The sequence below is a fragment of the Chiloscyllium punctatum genome, chromosome 31 (genome assembly GCF_047496795.1).
Source record: "Chiloscyllium punctatum isolate Juve2018m chromosome 31, sChiPun1.3, whole genome shotgun sequence".
NCBI classification, from domain to species: Eukaryota; Metazoa; Chordata; class Chondrichthyes; order Orectolobiformes; family Hemiscylliidae; genus Chiloscyllium; species Chiloscyllium punctatum.
The window spans coordinates 66,734,495-66,747,545 of NC_092769.1; the positions used below are offsets into that span (position 1 = coordinate 66,734,495).

The 13,051-nt window shown below is 51.1% G+C and overlaps 1 protein-coding gene across 2 annotated transcripts in view; it reads left to right on the forward strand.

Moving 5' to 3' along the window:
* The first annotated feature begins 1,857 nt into the window (after positions 1-1,857).
* snx15 (sorting nexin 15) overlaps positions 1,858-13,051 on the forward strand; it is a 28,274-nt gene continuing 17,080 nt past the window's right edge. The window contains exons 1-3 of one of the 2 annotated variants that reach the window (XM_072550910.1): positions 1,858-2,751; positions 10,134-10,166; positions 11,435-11,555. In XM_072550910.1, the coding sequence (XP_072407011.1) occupies positions 2,527-2,751; positions 10,134-10,166; positions 11,435-11,555 (379 nt within the window). In that variant the 5' untranslated portion in view covers positions 1,858-2,526. The remainder of the gene's footprint in view (positions 2,752-10,133; positions 10,167-11,434; positions 11,556-13,051) is intronic. The other variant, XM_072550909.1, reaches the window with a different exon arrangement.

Genomic DNA, 13,051 nt, shown 5'->3' on the forward strand with positions numbered 1-13,051 from the left:
TTCGAGCCTGCACCGCCATTCAATATGATCATGGCTGATCATTCCTAATCAGTATCCTGTTCCTGCCTTATCTCCATACCCCTTGACTCCACTATCTTTAAGAGCTCTATCCAATTCTTTCTTAAATGAATCCAGAGACTGGGCCTCCACTGCCCTCTGGGGCAGAGCATTCCACACAGCCACCACTCTCTGGGTGAAGTAGTTTCTCCTCATCTCTGTCCTAAATTGTCTACCCCGTATTTTTAAGTTGTGTCCTCTGGTTCGGCACTCCCCCATCAACGGAAATATGTTCCCTCCTGCCAGAGTGTCCAGTCCTTTCATAATCCTATACGTTTCAATCAGATCCCCTCTCAGTCTTCTAAACTCAAGGGTATACAAGCCCAGTCGCTTCAGTCTTTCCGTGTAAGGCAATCCTGCCATTCCAGGAATTGACCTCGTGAACCTACGCTGCACTCCCTCAATAGCCAGAATCTTGTACAGGAAAAGGTACCTTTTGTTAAAGGGCTGCCTTATTTCTTTGAGAGCATGATGTTAGACAGGCAGTTCGACGGCAGGTGTTGTGCTGATCAGTGGCAGTTGTTCTGACCAATTTTCAAAATGCCTGCATTTTTTAACACCTCCAACATCATTCCCCCTCATTGGTTTGATGTTGTTAAAACACTAAATTCAAACTCGATTGGGTTTTAGTACTCTGGGTATAATTGAAATTGTTACGACACGGGGTAAACCCTCCTGCTTAATTTAAAAGCAGCAACACAGAAAAGATCTATCCCATGCAGTAATCTGTGAAAATTTGATAAGCCAAGAACTAGTTAAAGTAAAAATTAACAACTTTATTTCTCAAAGTATAACAGAATAATGAACTAACAAGTATTTGCAGTTCTTTACTCTAACTTATTTGTTACCTTCCCTTCTAAAGTAGTAGTCTGATAAAACTCCCAATTACGATTTACAAAACAAAACATCTCAAAACCGGGCAGCTTTTGTTCTCTCGATCTTCTTCGGGTTTTCTGCTTCACAGGTTACTGATCAATAAAGATATTTTTTGGGCAGTCTTTTTACATGCTGGGGCTTAGCAGTTCTCCTCTCAACTGTTCAATTTTCCCCAGTATTATACCCCCAAAGCTTCAGATTGTGTTATTGGCTTTTAAGATTGCAAGTGTACTAAATTCAAACTGGATTGGGGTTTGGTATTTTCCAGGGTATAATTTAAACTGATTGGCCTAATTTGAATCTGTTTTGTCATTTCCAGGCAATCAGGTAATCGAATTGTTCGACCGAATTTCTTTTCAGAACACTTGCTTCTAACTCTCTTAAAGGCACAGTACACTCACATCTTCATAACAAAGTTATATGGTTAAATTTGAATTGTTGTCAAACAGCAACCATAACTCAGGTATCCCTTAAACAGCCAATTGTTACATCTATCTATTTTGGAATATTCCATTTCCCAGTCGTTCTGTTCAGGCAGCTGATCATGCACTTTAAATTCAATCCAAAATTCAGAAAACACTATTTTAAAGTACACTCTTTCAACTTCATAACAAATTGTACTCTCAGCCCTTGCTCACATTGAGCTTGCTCTGTCAGAATGACCAGCCTCTGAAGATATTTTCATCAACTATCTCCAGGACTCTGCTCCTTGCACCTTCCTAGCAATGACCAAACCCTCCCCTTCATTCCCCTACCACCAGATGTTGCTCATAGCTCCCTCAATCGCACTTTTTTTCTCCAAGATGTACGATTGTGGATTCAAACTGAACCACAGAGACTTAAGTGTAATCTAATATAATGATCTTTGATTGACCTGTGATGTTAACCCTGTTTCCTTCCTCAAACATTGCCAGGCTGACCTGTGTGTGGACAGCAGTTTTTTTTTCCTCATTTCGGATTTGCAATGTCCACTTTTACACTGCCAAGATTGAGTAGGCACCATATGGACTTGCCAGTGTTGCACTGGGGTGAACAAAGTTTAAAAATCACATAACACCAGGTTATAGTTCAACAGGTTTATTTGAAAGTACAAGCTTTCAGAGTGCTGCTGCTGCTGCTTCATCAAGTAGCTAGTGGGGCAGGATCATAGGACACAGAATTTATAGAAAAAGATCAGTGTCATACGACTGATGAGATGGACAAACCGAGAATGCTGTAAAGTCCTTTCATCCCTTGGAATGGGAATGCAGGTTGAGTAGGTGCTGCAGCGTCGAAGGTGCTGCCTTTAACGAGAAATGTGAAACAGGTTTAAACATTGAAATGTTGAACCTTGCAGGTAGGTGGACAAGATCCCAGGGCCAGTGGCTGTCCCTGGACTCAATGTGTATCCCTCAATTGACATAACTACAGAAATGGGAGGTTTTGTCTTCTCTGTAAAGGAGACGTTGGTTGAGCAGCTAAGTTGAAAGTCACTCTGCGTATTTATTGTCATTAAACGGGACAAACATGTTATTGGGAGTGAGGGAGCTGATGCTGTACATCTCTATGACTATGACTCTCTGAGTCCAGTCCAACGTTGGAACATTGACCCTCATGGCTGTGGGCGGGGTTAGTTTTGCGCAGGCGCCCGAGCAGTGCTGGGCGGAGATGGCACTGCGCCTGCGCTCTAACGGCGGTGGGCGGGGCAGCTGTGCGCCTGCGCGCTGGTGTATAGTCAGGATGTCATGGAGAAGGGGAAAGGCGGACGACATCCGTTATCGAGTGTCGGATCCGCGGCAACACCCGCACGGCTTTACCGAGTACCGGGTCACCGTCACGGTAAGGGAGGGGAGGAGACTGCTGACCCCTCACCCCGCCCTGACCCTTCACCCCACCCTGACCCCTCACCCCGCTCTGACCCTTCACCCCACCCTGACCTCACCCCATTGACCCTTCACCTGACCCCTCACCCCACCATTACTCTTGACCCCATTGACCCTTCACCTGACCCCTCACCCCACACTGACCATTCACCCCACCCTGACCCCTCTCCTCGCCCTAACCCTTCACCCCACCCTGACCCTCTCCCATCTCCTTACCCGAACCCTTCGCCTCATCTTGATCCAACATCCCCACCCCACTCTGACCCTTGACCACTCACTCCACCCACCCCCTCCCAACTTCTCCCACGACCCCTTTCCCACCTCTTCCCTCTGACCCCTGTCACGGAGGGTCAGTACTGAGGGAGTGCCGCACTGTCGGAGGGTCAGTGCTGAGGGAGTGCCGCACTGTCAGAGGGTTAGTACTGAGGGAGTGCTGCACTGTCGGAGGGTCAGTGCTGAGGGAGTGCTGCACTGTCGGAGGGTCAGTGCTGAGGGAGTGCCGCACTGTCAGAGGGTTAGTACTGAGGGAGTGCCGCACTGTCAGAGGGTCAGTACTGAGGGAGTGCCGCACTGTCGGAGGGTCAGTACTGAGGGAGTGCCGCACTGTCGGAGGGTCAGTACTGAGGGAGTGCCGCACTGTCGGAGGGTCAGTACTGAGGGAGTGCCGCACTGTCGGAGGGTCAGTACTGAGGGAGTGCCGCACTGTCAGAGGGTTAGTACTGAGGGAGTGCCGCACTGTCAGAGGGTCAGTGCTGAGGGAGTGCCGCACTGTCAGAGGGTCAGTGCTGAGGGAGTGCCGCACTGTCAGAGGGTTAGTACTGAGGGAGTGCCGCACTGTCAGAGGGTCAGTACTGAGGGAGTGCCGCACTGTCGGAGGGTCAGTACTGAGGGAGTGCCGCACTGTCGGAGGGTCAGTACTGAGGGAGTGCCGCACTGTCGGAGGGTCAGTACTGAGGGAGTGCCGCACTGTCGGAGGGTCAGTACTGAGGGAGTGCCGCACTGTCGGAGGGTCGGTACTGAGGGAGTGCCGCACTGTCGGAGGGTCGGTACTGAGGGAGTGCCGCACTGTCGGAGGGTCGGTACTGAGGGAGTGCCGCACTGTCGGAGGGTCGGTACTGAGGGAGTGCCGCACTGTCGGAGGGTCGGTACTGAGGGAGTGCCGCACTGTCGGAGGGTCGGTACTGAGGGAGTGCCGCACTGTCGGAGGGTCGGTACTGAGGGAGTGCCGCACTGTCGGAGGGTCGGTACTGAGGGAGTGCCGCACTGTCGGAGGGTCGGTACTGAGGGAGTGCCGCACTGTCGGAGGGTCGGTACTGAGGGAGTGCCGCACTGTCGGAGGGTCAGTACTGAGGGAGTGCCGCAATGTCACAGGGTCAGTACTGAGGGAGTGCCGCACTGTCGGAGGGTCAGTACTGAGGGAGTGCCGCACTGTCAGAGGGTCAGTACTGAGGGAGCGCCGCACTCACCAAAGGGCCATTTGTCATATGAGAGGAATAAATGATTTATTTTCCCACATCTCTCAATACAGTGAGAAGTGTTCTGTTGCACAATCTGGCACCATTCTGAGGAACAAAATAAAAGAATAGAGTACTTACATAGAGGTTATCTTCATCAGCTGGTGTCCCAAACTCAGCTCCTGAGCTTTTGGAAGGGCCCTGCTCTGGGCCTACCACAGCCAGGAGCCCCTGCTGTGCCCTCGCTGCAGCTGACCCCCTCCCTTCCACCCTTCCAGGAATCTACACGTCAGGCCTTTGTGTCAGGAGTCACCACCCAGACTGCCCCAGTCTTCCCACAATGTCAGGAAGGTGGAGAAAAGGGAGCAAGGCTAAAAGGCGGGAGCAGAAAAGAATGCGACTGTTCTGGAGTATGCAGGTTCAGCCCAAACACGACCTGCTGTGTGAGCCAGCTGCCTCCTTGATGTACGATGATCGAAGAGTTCATGGAGTTCAACCTGGGTAAATGCAAAGTGATGCATTTTGGAAGGTCGAACTCGAATGCTGAATATAGGGTTAAAGACAGGATTCTTGGCAGTGTGGAGGAACAGAGGGATCTGGGTGTGCAAGTACATAGATCCCTCAAAGTTGCCACCCAAGTGGACAGGGTTGTTAAGAAAGTATATGGTGTTTTGGCTTTCATTAACAGGGGGATCGAGTTTAAGAGCCGTGAGGTTTGTTAGAGCTCTACAAGACCGTGGTGAGAACACATTTGGAATATTGTGTCCAGTTCTGGTCGCACTAATATAGGAAAGATACAGAGGCTTTGGAGAGGGTGCAAAGAAGGTTTACCAGGATGCTGCCTGGCCTAGAGGGCTTGCCTTATGAAGAGAGGTTCAATAAGCTCGGACGTTTCTCTCTGGAGAGAAGGAGGAAGAGAGGAGACCTGATCGAGGTGTACAACGTAATGAGAGGCGTGGATAGAGTCAATAGCCAGAGACTTTTCCCCAGGGCAGGACTGACTGGGACGAGGGGGTCATAATTTGAAGATATTAGGAGGAAGGTATAAAGGAGATGTCAGAGGTAGGTTCTTTACACAGAGAGTTGTGAATGTGTTGCCAGCTGTGGTGGTGGAAGCAGAGTCATTAGGGTCATTTAAAGCGACTGCTGGACATACACATGGACAGCAGTGAGTTGACAGCGTAGGTTAAGTTACTGTGTTTTACATTAGGATTAAATCTCAGCACAACATCGTGGGCCAAAGGGCCTGTTGTGTGCTGTATCTTAATACATTAAGCTTCAATCTGCAATTTGAGAGGGAGAGGGTATAGACAGAAGTGACAATATTTCTGTTGAATAAAGGGAACTATGGAGCTATGAGGGAGGAGCTGGACAAAGTTCAATGGTGCAATACCCTGGCAGGGATGACCGTGGAGGAACAATGGCGGATATTTCTGGGTATAATGCAGAAGTTGCAGGATCAGTTCATTCCTAAAAGGAAGAAAGATCCCAGGAGGAGGCATAGGCGGCCGTGGCTGACGAGGGAAGTTAAGAAACATATAAAGTTAAAAGAGAAAAAGTATAACATAGCAAAGATAAGTGGGAAAACTGAGGACTGGGAAGCTTTTAAAGAGCAACAGAGGATTACTAAGAAGGAAATACGCAGAGGAAAAATGAGGTACGAAGGTAAACTGGTCAATAATATAAAGGAGGATAGTAAAAGCTTTTTTAGGTATGTGCAAGGCAGAAAAATGGTTAGGACTAACATTGGGCCCTTGAAGACAGAAACAGGGGAAATATATTACGGGGAACAAAGAAATGGCAGAAGAATTAAATGGGTACTTCAGATCTGTGTTCACTGGGGAAGACACAAGCAATCTCCCTGAGGGTAACAGTGGCTGAAGGACCTGAAGTGAAGGGAATTTATATTTGCCAGGAATTGGTGTTGGAGAGACTGTTAGGTCTGAAGGTTGATAAGTCCCCAGGGCCTGATGGTCTACATCCCAGGGTACTGAAGGAGGTGGCTCGAGAAATCGTGGATGCATTGGTGATTATTTTCCAGAGTTCGATAGATTCAGGGTTGGTTCCTGAGGATTGGAGGGTGGTTAATGTTATACCACTTTTTATGAAAGGTGGGAGAGAGAAAACAGGAAATTATAGACCAGTTAGTCTGACCTCAGTGGTGGGAAAGATGCTGGAGTCTATTATAAAGGATGAAATTACGACACATCTGGATAGTAGTAACAGGATAGGTCAGAGTCAGCATGGAATTATGAAGGGGAAATCATGCTTGACTAATCTTCTGGAATTTTTTGAGGATGTAACTCTGAAGATGGACGAGGGAGATCCAGTAGATGTAGTGTACCTGGACTTTCAGAAAGCTTTGGATAAAGTCCCACATAGGAGGTTAGTGAGTAAAATTAGGGCGCATGGTATTGGGGGCAATTGGATTGAAAATTGGTTGGCTGATAGGAAACAAAGAGTAGTGTTAAACAGCTCCATTTCGGAATGGCAGGCAGTGACCAGTGGGGTACCGCAGGGATCAGTACTGGGACCGCAGCTTTTTACAATATATGTTAATGATATAGAAGATGGTATCAGCAATAACATTAGCAAATTTGCTGATGATACTAAGCTGGGTGGCAGGGTGAAATGTGATGAGGATGTTAGGAGATTACAGGGTGACCTGGACAGGTTAGGTGAGTGGTCAGATGCATGGCAGATGCAGTTTAATGTGGATAAATGTATGGTTATCCACTTTGTTGGCAAGAACAGGAAGGCAGATTACTACCTAAATGGAATCAATTTAGGTAAAGGGGCAGTGCAAAGAGATCTGGGTGTTCTTGTCCACCAGTCAATGAAGGTAAGCATGCAGGTACAGCAGGTAGTGAAGAAGGCTAATAGCATGCTGGCCTTCATAACAAGAGGGATTGAGCATAGAAGCAAAGAGGTTCTTCTGCAGCTGTACAGGGCCCTGGTGAGACAACACCTGGAGTACTATGTGCAGTTCTGGTCTCCAAATTGAGGAAAGACATTCTAGCTATTGAGGGAGTGCAGCGTAGGTTCACGAGGTCAATTCCTGGAATGGCGGGATTACCTTACACTGAAAGACTGGAGCGACTGGGCTTGTATACCCTTGAGTTTAGAAGATTGAGAATCTGATTGAGACATATAAGATTATTAAAGAATTGGACACTCTGGAGGCAGGAAACATGTTTTCCGCTGATGGGTAAGTGCCGAACCAGAGGACACGGCTAAAAAATACGGGGTAGACCCATTTAGAACAGAGATGAGGAGAAACTTCTTCACCCAGAGAGTGGTGGCTGTGTGGAATGCTCTGCCCCAGAGGGCAGTGGAGGCCCAGTCTCTGGATTCATTTAAGAAAGAGTTGGATAGAGCTCTCAAGGATTGTGGAATCAAGGGTTATGGAGATAAGGCAGGAACAGGATACTGATTAGGGAATGATCAGCCATGATCATATTGAATGGTGGTGCAGGCTCGAAGGGCTGAATGGCCTACTCCTGCACCTATTGTCTATTTTCTATGTTCTATAAGATATCAAACCACCCCCCACCATGGAATGGGTGTGAATAATCCATGGCTATGATTTTAGGGAGAGGAGGCCTGTGTGGTGGGGAAGGGGAGGGATTGAGAATTTCCTGTAGCATCCTGGGTCCAATACTCATCCCCCAATTAACATCACCTTTTAAAAAAACACATGTCCTGGTTTGGAAGAAAGCTTTCTGTGCACTAACTGGCTGCAGAGTTTCCTCCATTCCGGTGGTGACTGTCCTTTGGAAAGTCTGCATTGAACTGGGAGGTGGCAAGACAGAAAATGCAGCCTTTGTTCCCAGAGTTTTGAGGGTTGTATGGGTCTGTGTGTGTCTGTGTGTGTGCTGTGCGCGGTGTATGTGTGTGGTGTGTATGTGCGCGGGTGTATGTGTGTGGTGTGTTTGTGTGGCACGGGTGTGTGTGGTGTGTGTGCGCGGGGTGGTGTGTGTGGTGTGTTGTGTGCGGGGGCTGTGTGTGTGGTGTGTGTGTGCGGGTGTGTGTGTGGTGTGTGTGCACGGGTGTGTGTGTGGTGTGTGTGCACGGGTGTGTGTGTGGTGTGTGTTGCACAGGTGTGTGTGCACGGGGTGTGTGTGTGGTGTGTGTGCAAGGGTGTGTGTGTGGTGTGTGTGCACGGTGTGTGTGTGGTGTGTGTGCACGGGTGTGTGTGTGGTGTGTGTGGACGGGTGTGTGTGTGGTGGTGTGTGTGCGTGGGTGTGTGTGTGGTGTGTGTGCACGGGTGTGTGTGTGGTGTGTGTGCCGGGTGTGTGTGGTGTGTGTGCGCGGGGTGTGTGTGGTGTGTGTGCACGGGTGTGTGTGGGGTGTGTGCACGGGTGTGTGTGGGGTGTGTGCACGGGTGTGTGTGGGGTGTGTGCGCGGGTGTGTGTGGTGTGTGTGTGCGGGGTGTGTGGTGTGTGTGCACGGGTGTGTGTGGTGTGTGTGCGCGCGGGGGTGTATGGTGTGTGTGCGCGGGGGGTGTGTGTGTGTGGTGTGGGTATGTGCGCGGGGGGTGTGTGAGTGGTGTGGGTATGTGCGCGGGGGTGTGTGTGTGGTGTGTGCGCGCGCGGGGGTGTGTGTGGTGTGTGTGCGCGCACGGGGGGTGTGTGTGCGCGCGCGGGGGGGGGGTGTGTGGTATGCGTGTCCGCCCGCGGGGGGTGTGTGTGGTGTTGTGTGCGCGGCGGGGGAGTGTGTGGTGTGTTTGCAAGGAGGGGGTGGTGTGGTGTGCGCGGGGTGTGTGTGTGGTGTGTGGGTGCGGGGTGTGTGTGTGCACGGGGTGTGTGTGCGCGCAGGGGGTGTGTGGGGTGTGTGTGCGTGGGGGGTATGTGTGGTGTGTGCGCGCGGGCAATGTGTGTGTGTGCGCGGGGGTCTGTGTGGGGTGTGTGTGGTGTGTGTGTGTGCGCGCCCGCGGGGGATGTGTGTGGTGTGTGAGTGCGCCCATGGGGGGTGTGTGTGCGTGCGGGGGGGGGGTGTCTGGTGTGTGTGTGCGCGCGGGGGGTGTGTGTGGTGTGTGTGTGCGTGCGGGGGGGTGTGTGTGTGTGTGGTGTGCGCGCGGTGGGGGTGTGTGTGTGGTGTGTGGCGCGGCGGGGTGTGTGTGGTGTGTGTGTGCACGGGAGGTGTGTATGTGCGTGCAGGGGGTGTGTGGGGGTGTGTGTGTGCGCAGGGGGTATGTGTGGTGTTGTGCGCGCGGGGGTGTGTGTGTGTGCTCGGGGGTGTGTGGGGTGTGTGTGTGTGCTCGGGGGTGTGTGTGGTGTGTGTGTGCACCCGCGGGGGGTGTGTGTGTGCATGCGTGCGGGGGGGGGGGTGTTGGTGTGTGTGTGTGTGGTGTGTGTGCGTGCGGGGGTGTGCCGAGGGGGGTGTGTGGTGTGTGTGCGAGGGGGGTGTGTGGTGTGTGGTGCGAGGGGGGTGTGTGTGTGTGTGCGAGGAGGGGGGTGTGTGGTGTGTGTGCGAGGGGGGTGTGTGTGTGCGAGGGGGGTGTGTGGTGTGTGCGCGCTGGGGTTGTGTTGGTGTGTGTATGCGGGGGTGTGTGTGTATGGGGTGTGTGTGCGCGCATGCGTGTAGGGGGGAGGTGGGTGGGCTTGATTCAGGTCTGATCTATTGAAAGTACCAGGGACCAGTGCCCCACTGAGGTTCAGTGTGACTGAGACACAGGACATGGAGCGAGAACCTTAATGAAGGGGCATGTCTAGCAGGGGACTGTGATTCCTCACAGCTGGTCGGCTCAGCACCACCGTTCAGGGGATGCGTCAGCAAGTGCATTGACTCCTCCATGACCCCTCTTGTGACCTGTGCTCTTTGTTCTTTTCTGCCCCCCCCCCCCCCCCCCCCCCCCCCCCCCCCCCCCCCCCCCAAACTCCAGATCTTTTCTCCGAAGACTGCAGACGTCAAAGAGGTAAGCGCAGTTGCAAGGATTCGAGTCGGGCAGCAGATGTGCTGGTGAAGTTTTTCAGCCGGAGAGGCGGGCCGTGTTCAGCCCCTCAGGCCTGGTCTGTGTCAGCCCCTCAGGCCTGGTCTGTGTTCAGCCCCTCAGGCCTGGTCCTGTGTTCAGCCCCTCAGGCCTGGTCTGTGTCACCAACTCTCAACCCTCCTGCCACCCACAATCCGCCGAGCTCAGTTCCACAGCCGAGTCCTCACCCACTTTCTACTTCAGGGAGAGGATTCCAGACTTCCCCTCCCCTCTGCTTCATGACATCCCCAGAAAGGTTTCAGCTGTCATTTTTGAAGTCCTGACCCCATCCACCCACCCCCCCACCTCCTGCCCAACCTCATCCTGGATTTCCCTCACTCCAACTCTCTTCTTGTTCTACTCCCATGGTGTAGCTTCTCTCTATCGATAATTGTAAATCCTTTTAGCATCTTAAACCCCTCGATTGGATTTCCCCCATGAGGGGAAATGTGGAGCAGGAGGGTAGGGGAATGGGTCTGGGTGGGATACTCTTCTGAGGGTAGGTGTGGACTTGTTGGGGCCGAATGGCCTGGTTCCCACACTGTAGGGAGTCCATGATCTGCACAATGTAAATGCAAAGGGCTGGAATTATCAGAGGAGTGAATCAGAGTTTTAACCAGTCAAACGTTTTTGATTTGTATTTGAATTACTGTTATCATGTACCTGAGTACAGTGAAAAGTTTTGTTTTTATGTTCCATCATGTTTGAATAGAACGAGTCATACAGGGGTTACGGCTGTACAGGAGGTGTACAAAAGCGAGATCGATATTAAATTTGAAATTCGAGAGGCCCATTCAGCAGCCTAATAACAGTGGGGAAGACACCTTTTGTCAGAATCTCCAGGGACTCTGGCCCTTCTCCTCCTGATTTAACCCTTCGATCCCAGGTAATGTACACTGCACGCCCCCCCCCCCCCCCCAACCCCCGAGATAGAAGCTATCTCGAATGGAGTGGACGTGCACTATTTCAAGACTTCCTAGTTCTGACCAGAAACACATGCGTTTGCGAAGGGACTTTTCGATTTCCGGATCCTGGGAGCTTCTGCGTGATGCGTGAATCCCTCATTGAAATAATTGCAGAGCCTCCTATCCCAGCAACAGTGAAGTGTGGTTGCACCAGATCTGTTTTGCACTTGTGCGCTCACAATCTCTCGACGTATAGATATGATTTTCCCGTTGTGCAGCTTCACGACTCTTATCCTCTGCTACATACAGATAACAGTCTACAAACGTTACAGTGACTTCAAAAAGCTTCACGCAGAGCTGTCCTACATTCACCGGAACTTGTTCAGGAAGTCAGAAGAGTTCCCTGCCTTCCCCAGGGCGCAGGTGTTTGGTAAGACCCCAAGAACGGTTAAACATTTGCTTCCCACTTTCTGACAGAGTAATACAGCACGGATACAGACCCTTCGGCCCAACCAGTCTGTGCCGATCACAATCCCAAACTAAACTAGTCCCCCTACCTGCGTGCTCCTGGCCCATATCCCTCCAAACATTTCTTCTCCAGGAATTTATCTAAATGTCTTATAAACATTCCACATACAAACCACCCTCTGTGTAAAAAAAAAGTATCCCCCCATGTCTTTGAATCTTTCTTGTCTCACCTTAAAAATATGGCCCCAGTCCTGAAATTCCTCGACCGAGGGAAAAGACACCTGCCATTCACCTTATCCATGCCCCTCATGATTGTATAAACCTCTGTAAGGTCACCTCTCGAGCTCCTACGCTCCAGCGAAACAAGTCCCAGCCTCTCCTTATAACTCAAATCCTCCATTCCCAGCAACACTCTGGGAAATCTCTTCTGAACCATCTCCAGAATATCCTTCCTATAACAGGGAGACCAGAACTGGAGACAGTACTCCAGAAAAAGGTCTCTGGAATGCTTTGGCACATACAGGGACAGGTGACCTGCAAGCAAAAGGGGGGAGCCCAGTGCTTCTGTGCAAAAGACAAGCCCAGGCTGAGACATTTGTATCCACCTTGGTTGAGTGAATGGTCCATCTTGGCCTCCTACAGCTTCGAAGATGCCAGTCTTTGGCCAATTCGCTTCACAGGCTGTACCAGTACTGTTCCAACACTAGCATCTATCCGACAATGTGGAAAATTGCCCAGATATGTCCCGGCCAATTAGTCGATCATCAGGAAAGCGATGGACGGTGTCATGAACAGGGCTATCGAGCAGCACCCGTTCCGCAATAACCTGCTCAGTGACGCCCAGTTTGGGATCCCCCCCCCCCAGGGCCACTCAGCTCCTGACCTCATCACAGCCTCGGTTCAAATGTGGACAGAAGAGCTGGATTCCAGAGGGGAGGGGAGAGGGACAGCCCTTGGCATTGAGGCAGCATTCGACCGGGTGTGGCATCAAGGAGCCCTGGCAAATCCGGAATCAGTGGGTATTGGGGGAAAACGGTCTGCTGGTTGGACACGTAGGAAGACGGTGGTGGTTGTTGGAGGGACAGTTATCTCAGCTCCAGGACATCTCTGCAGGAGTCCCTCAGGGGAGTGTCCTCAGCCCATCGGCTGCTTCATCAATGACCTTCCCTCCATCCTAAGGTCAGATGTGGTGGTGTGTGCTGATGAGTGCACAATGTTCAGCATCACTTGCAGCTGCTCAGACACTGAGGCAGTCTGTGTTCAAATGCAGCAAGGTCTGAACAATATCCAGACTTGGGTGTTTTGGGACCAGGCCAGACCCCCGAAAATATTTTAAGGTAGCCTAGAGCCTAACTTTTTCTTATTTTAAAGGCAGATTGGATACAGAACTGGCTCAAAGGTAGAAGACAGAGGGTGGTGGTGGAGGGTTGTTTTTCAGACTGGAGGCCTGTGACCAGT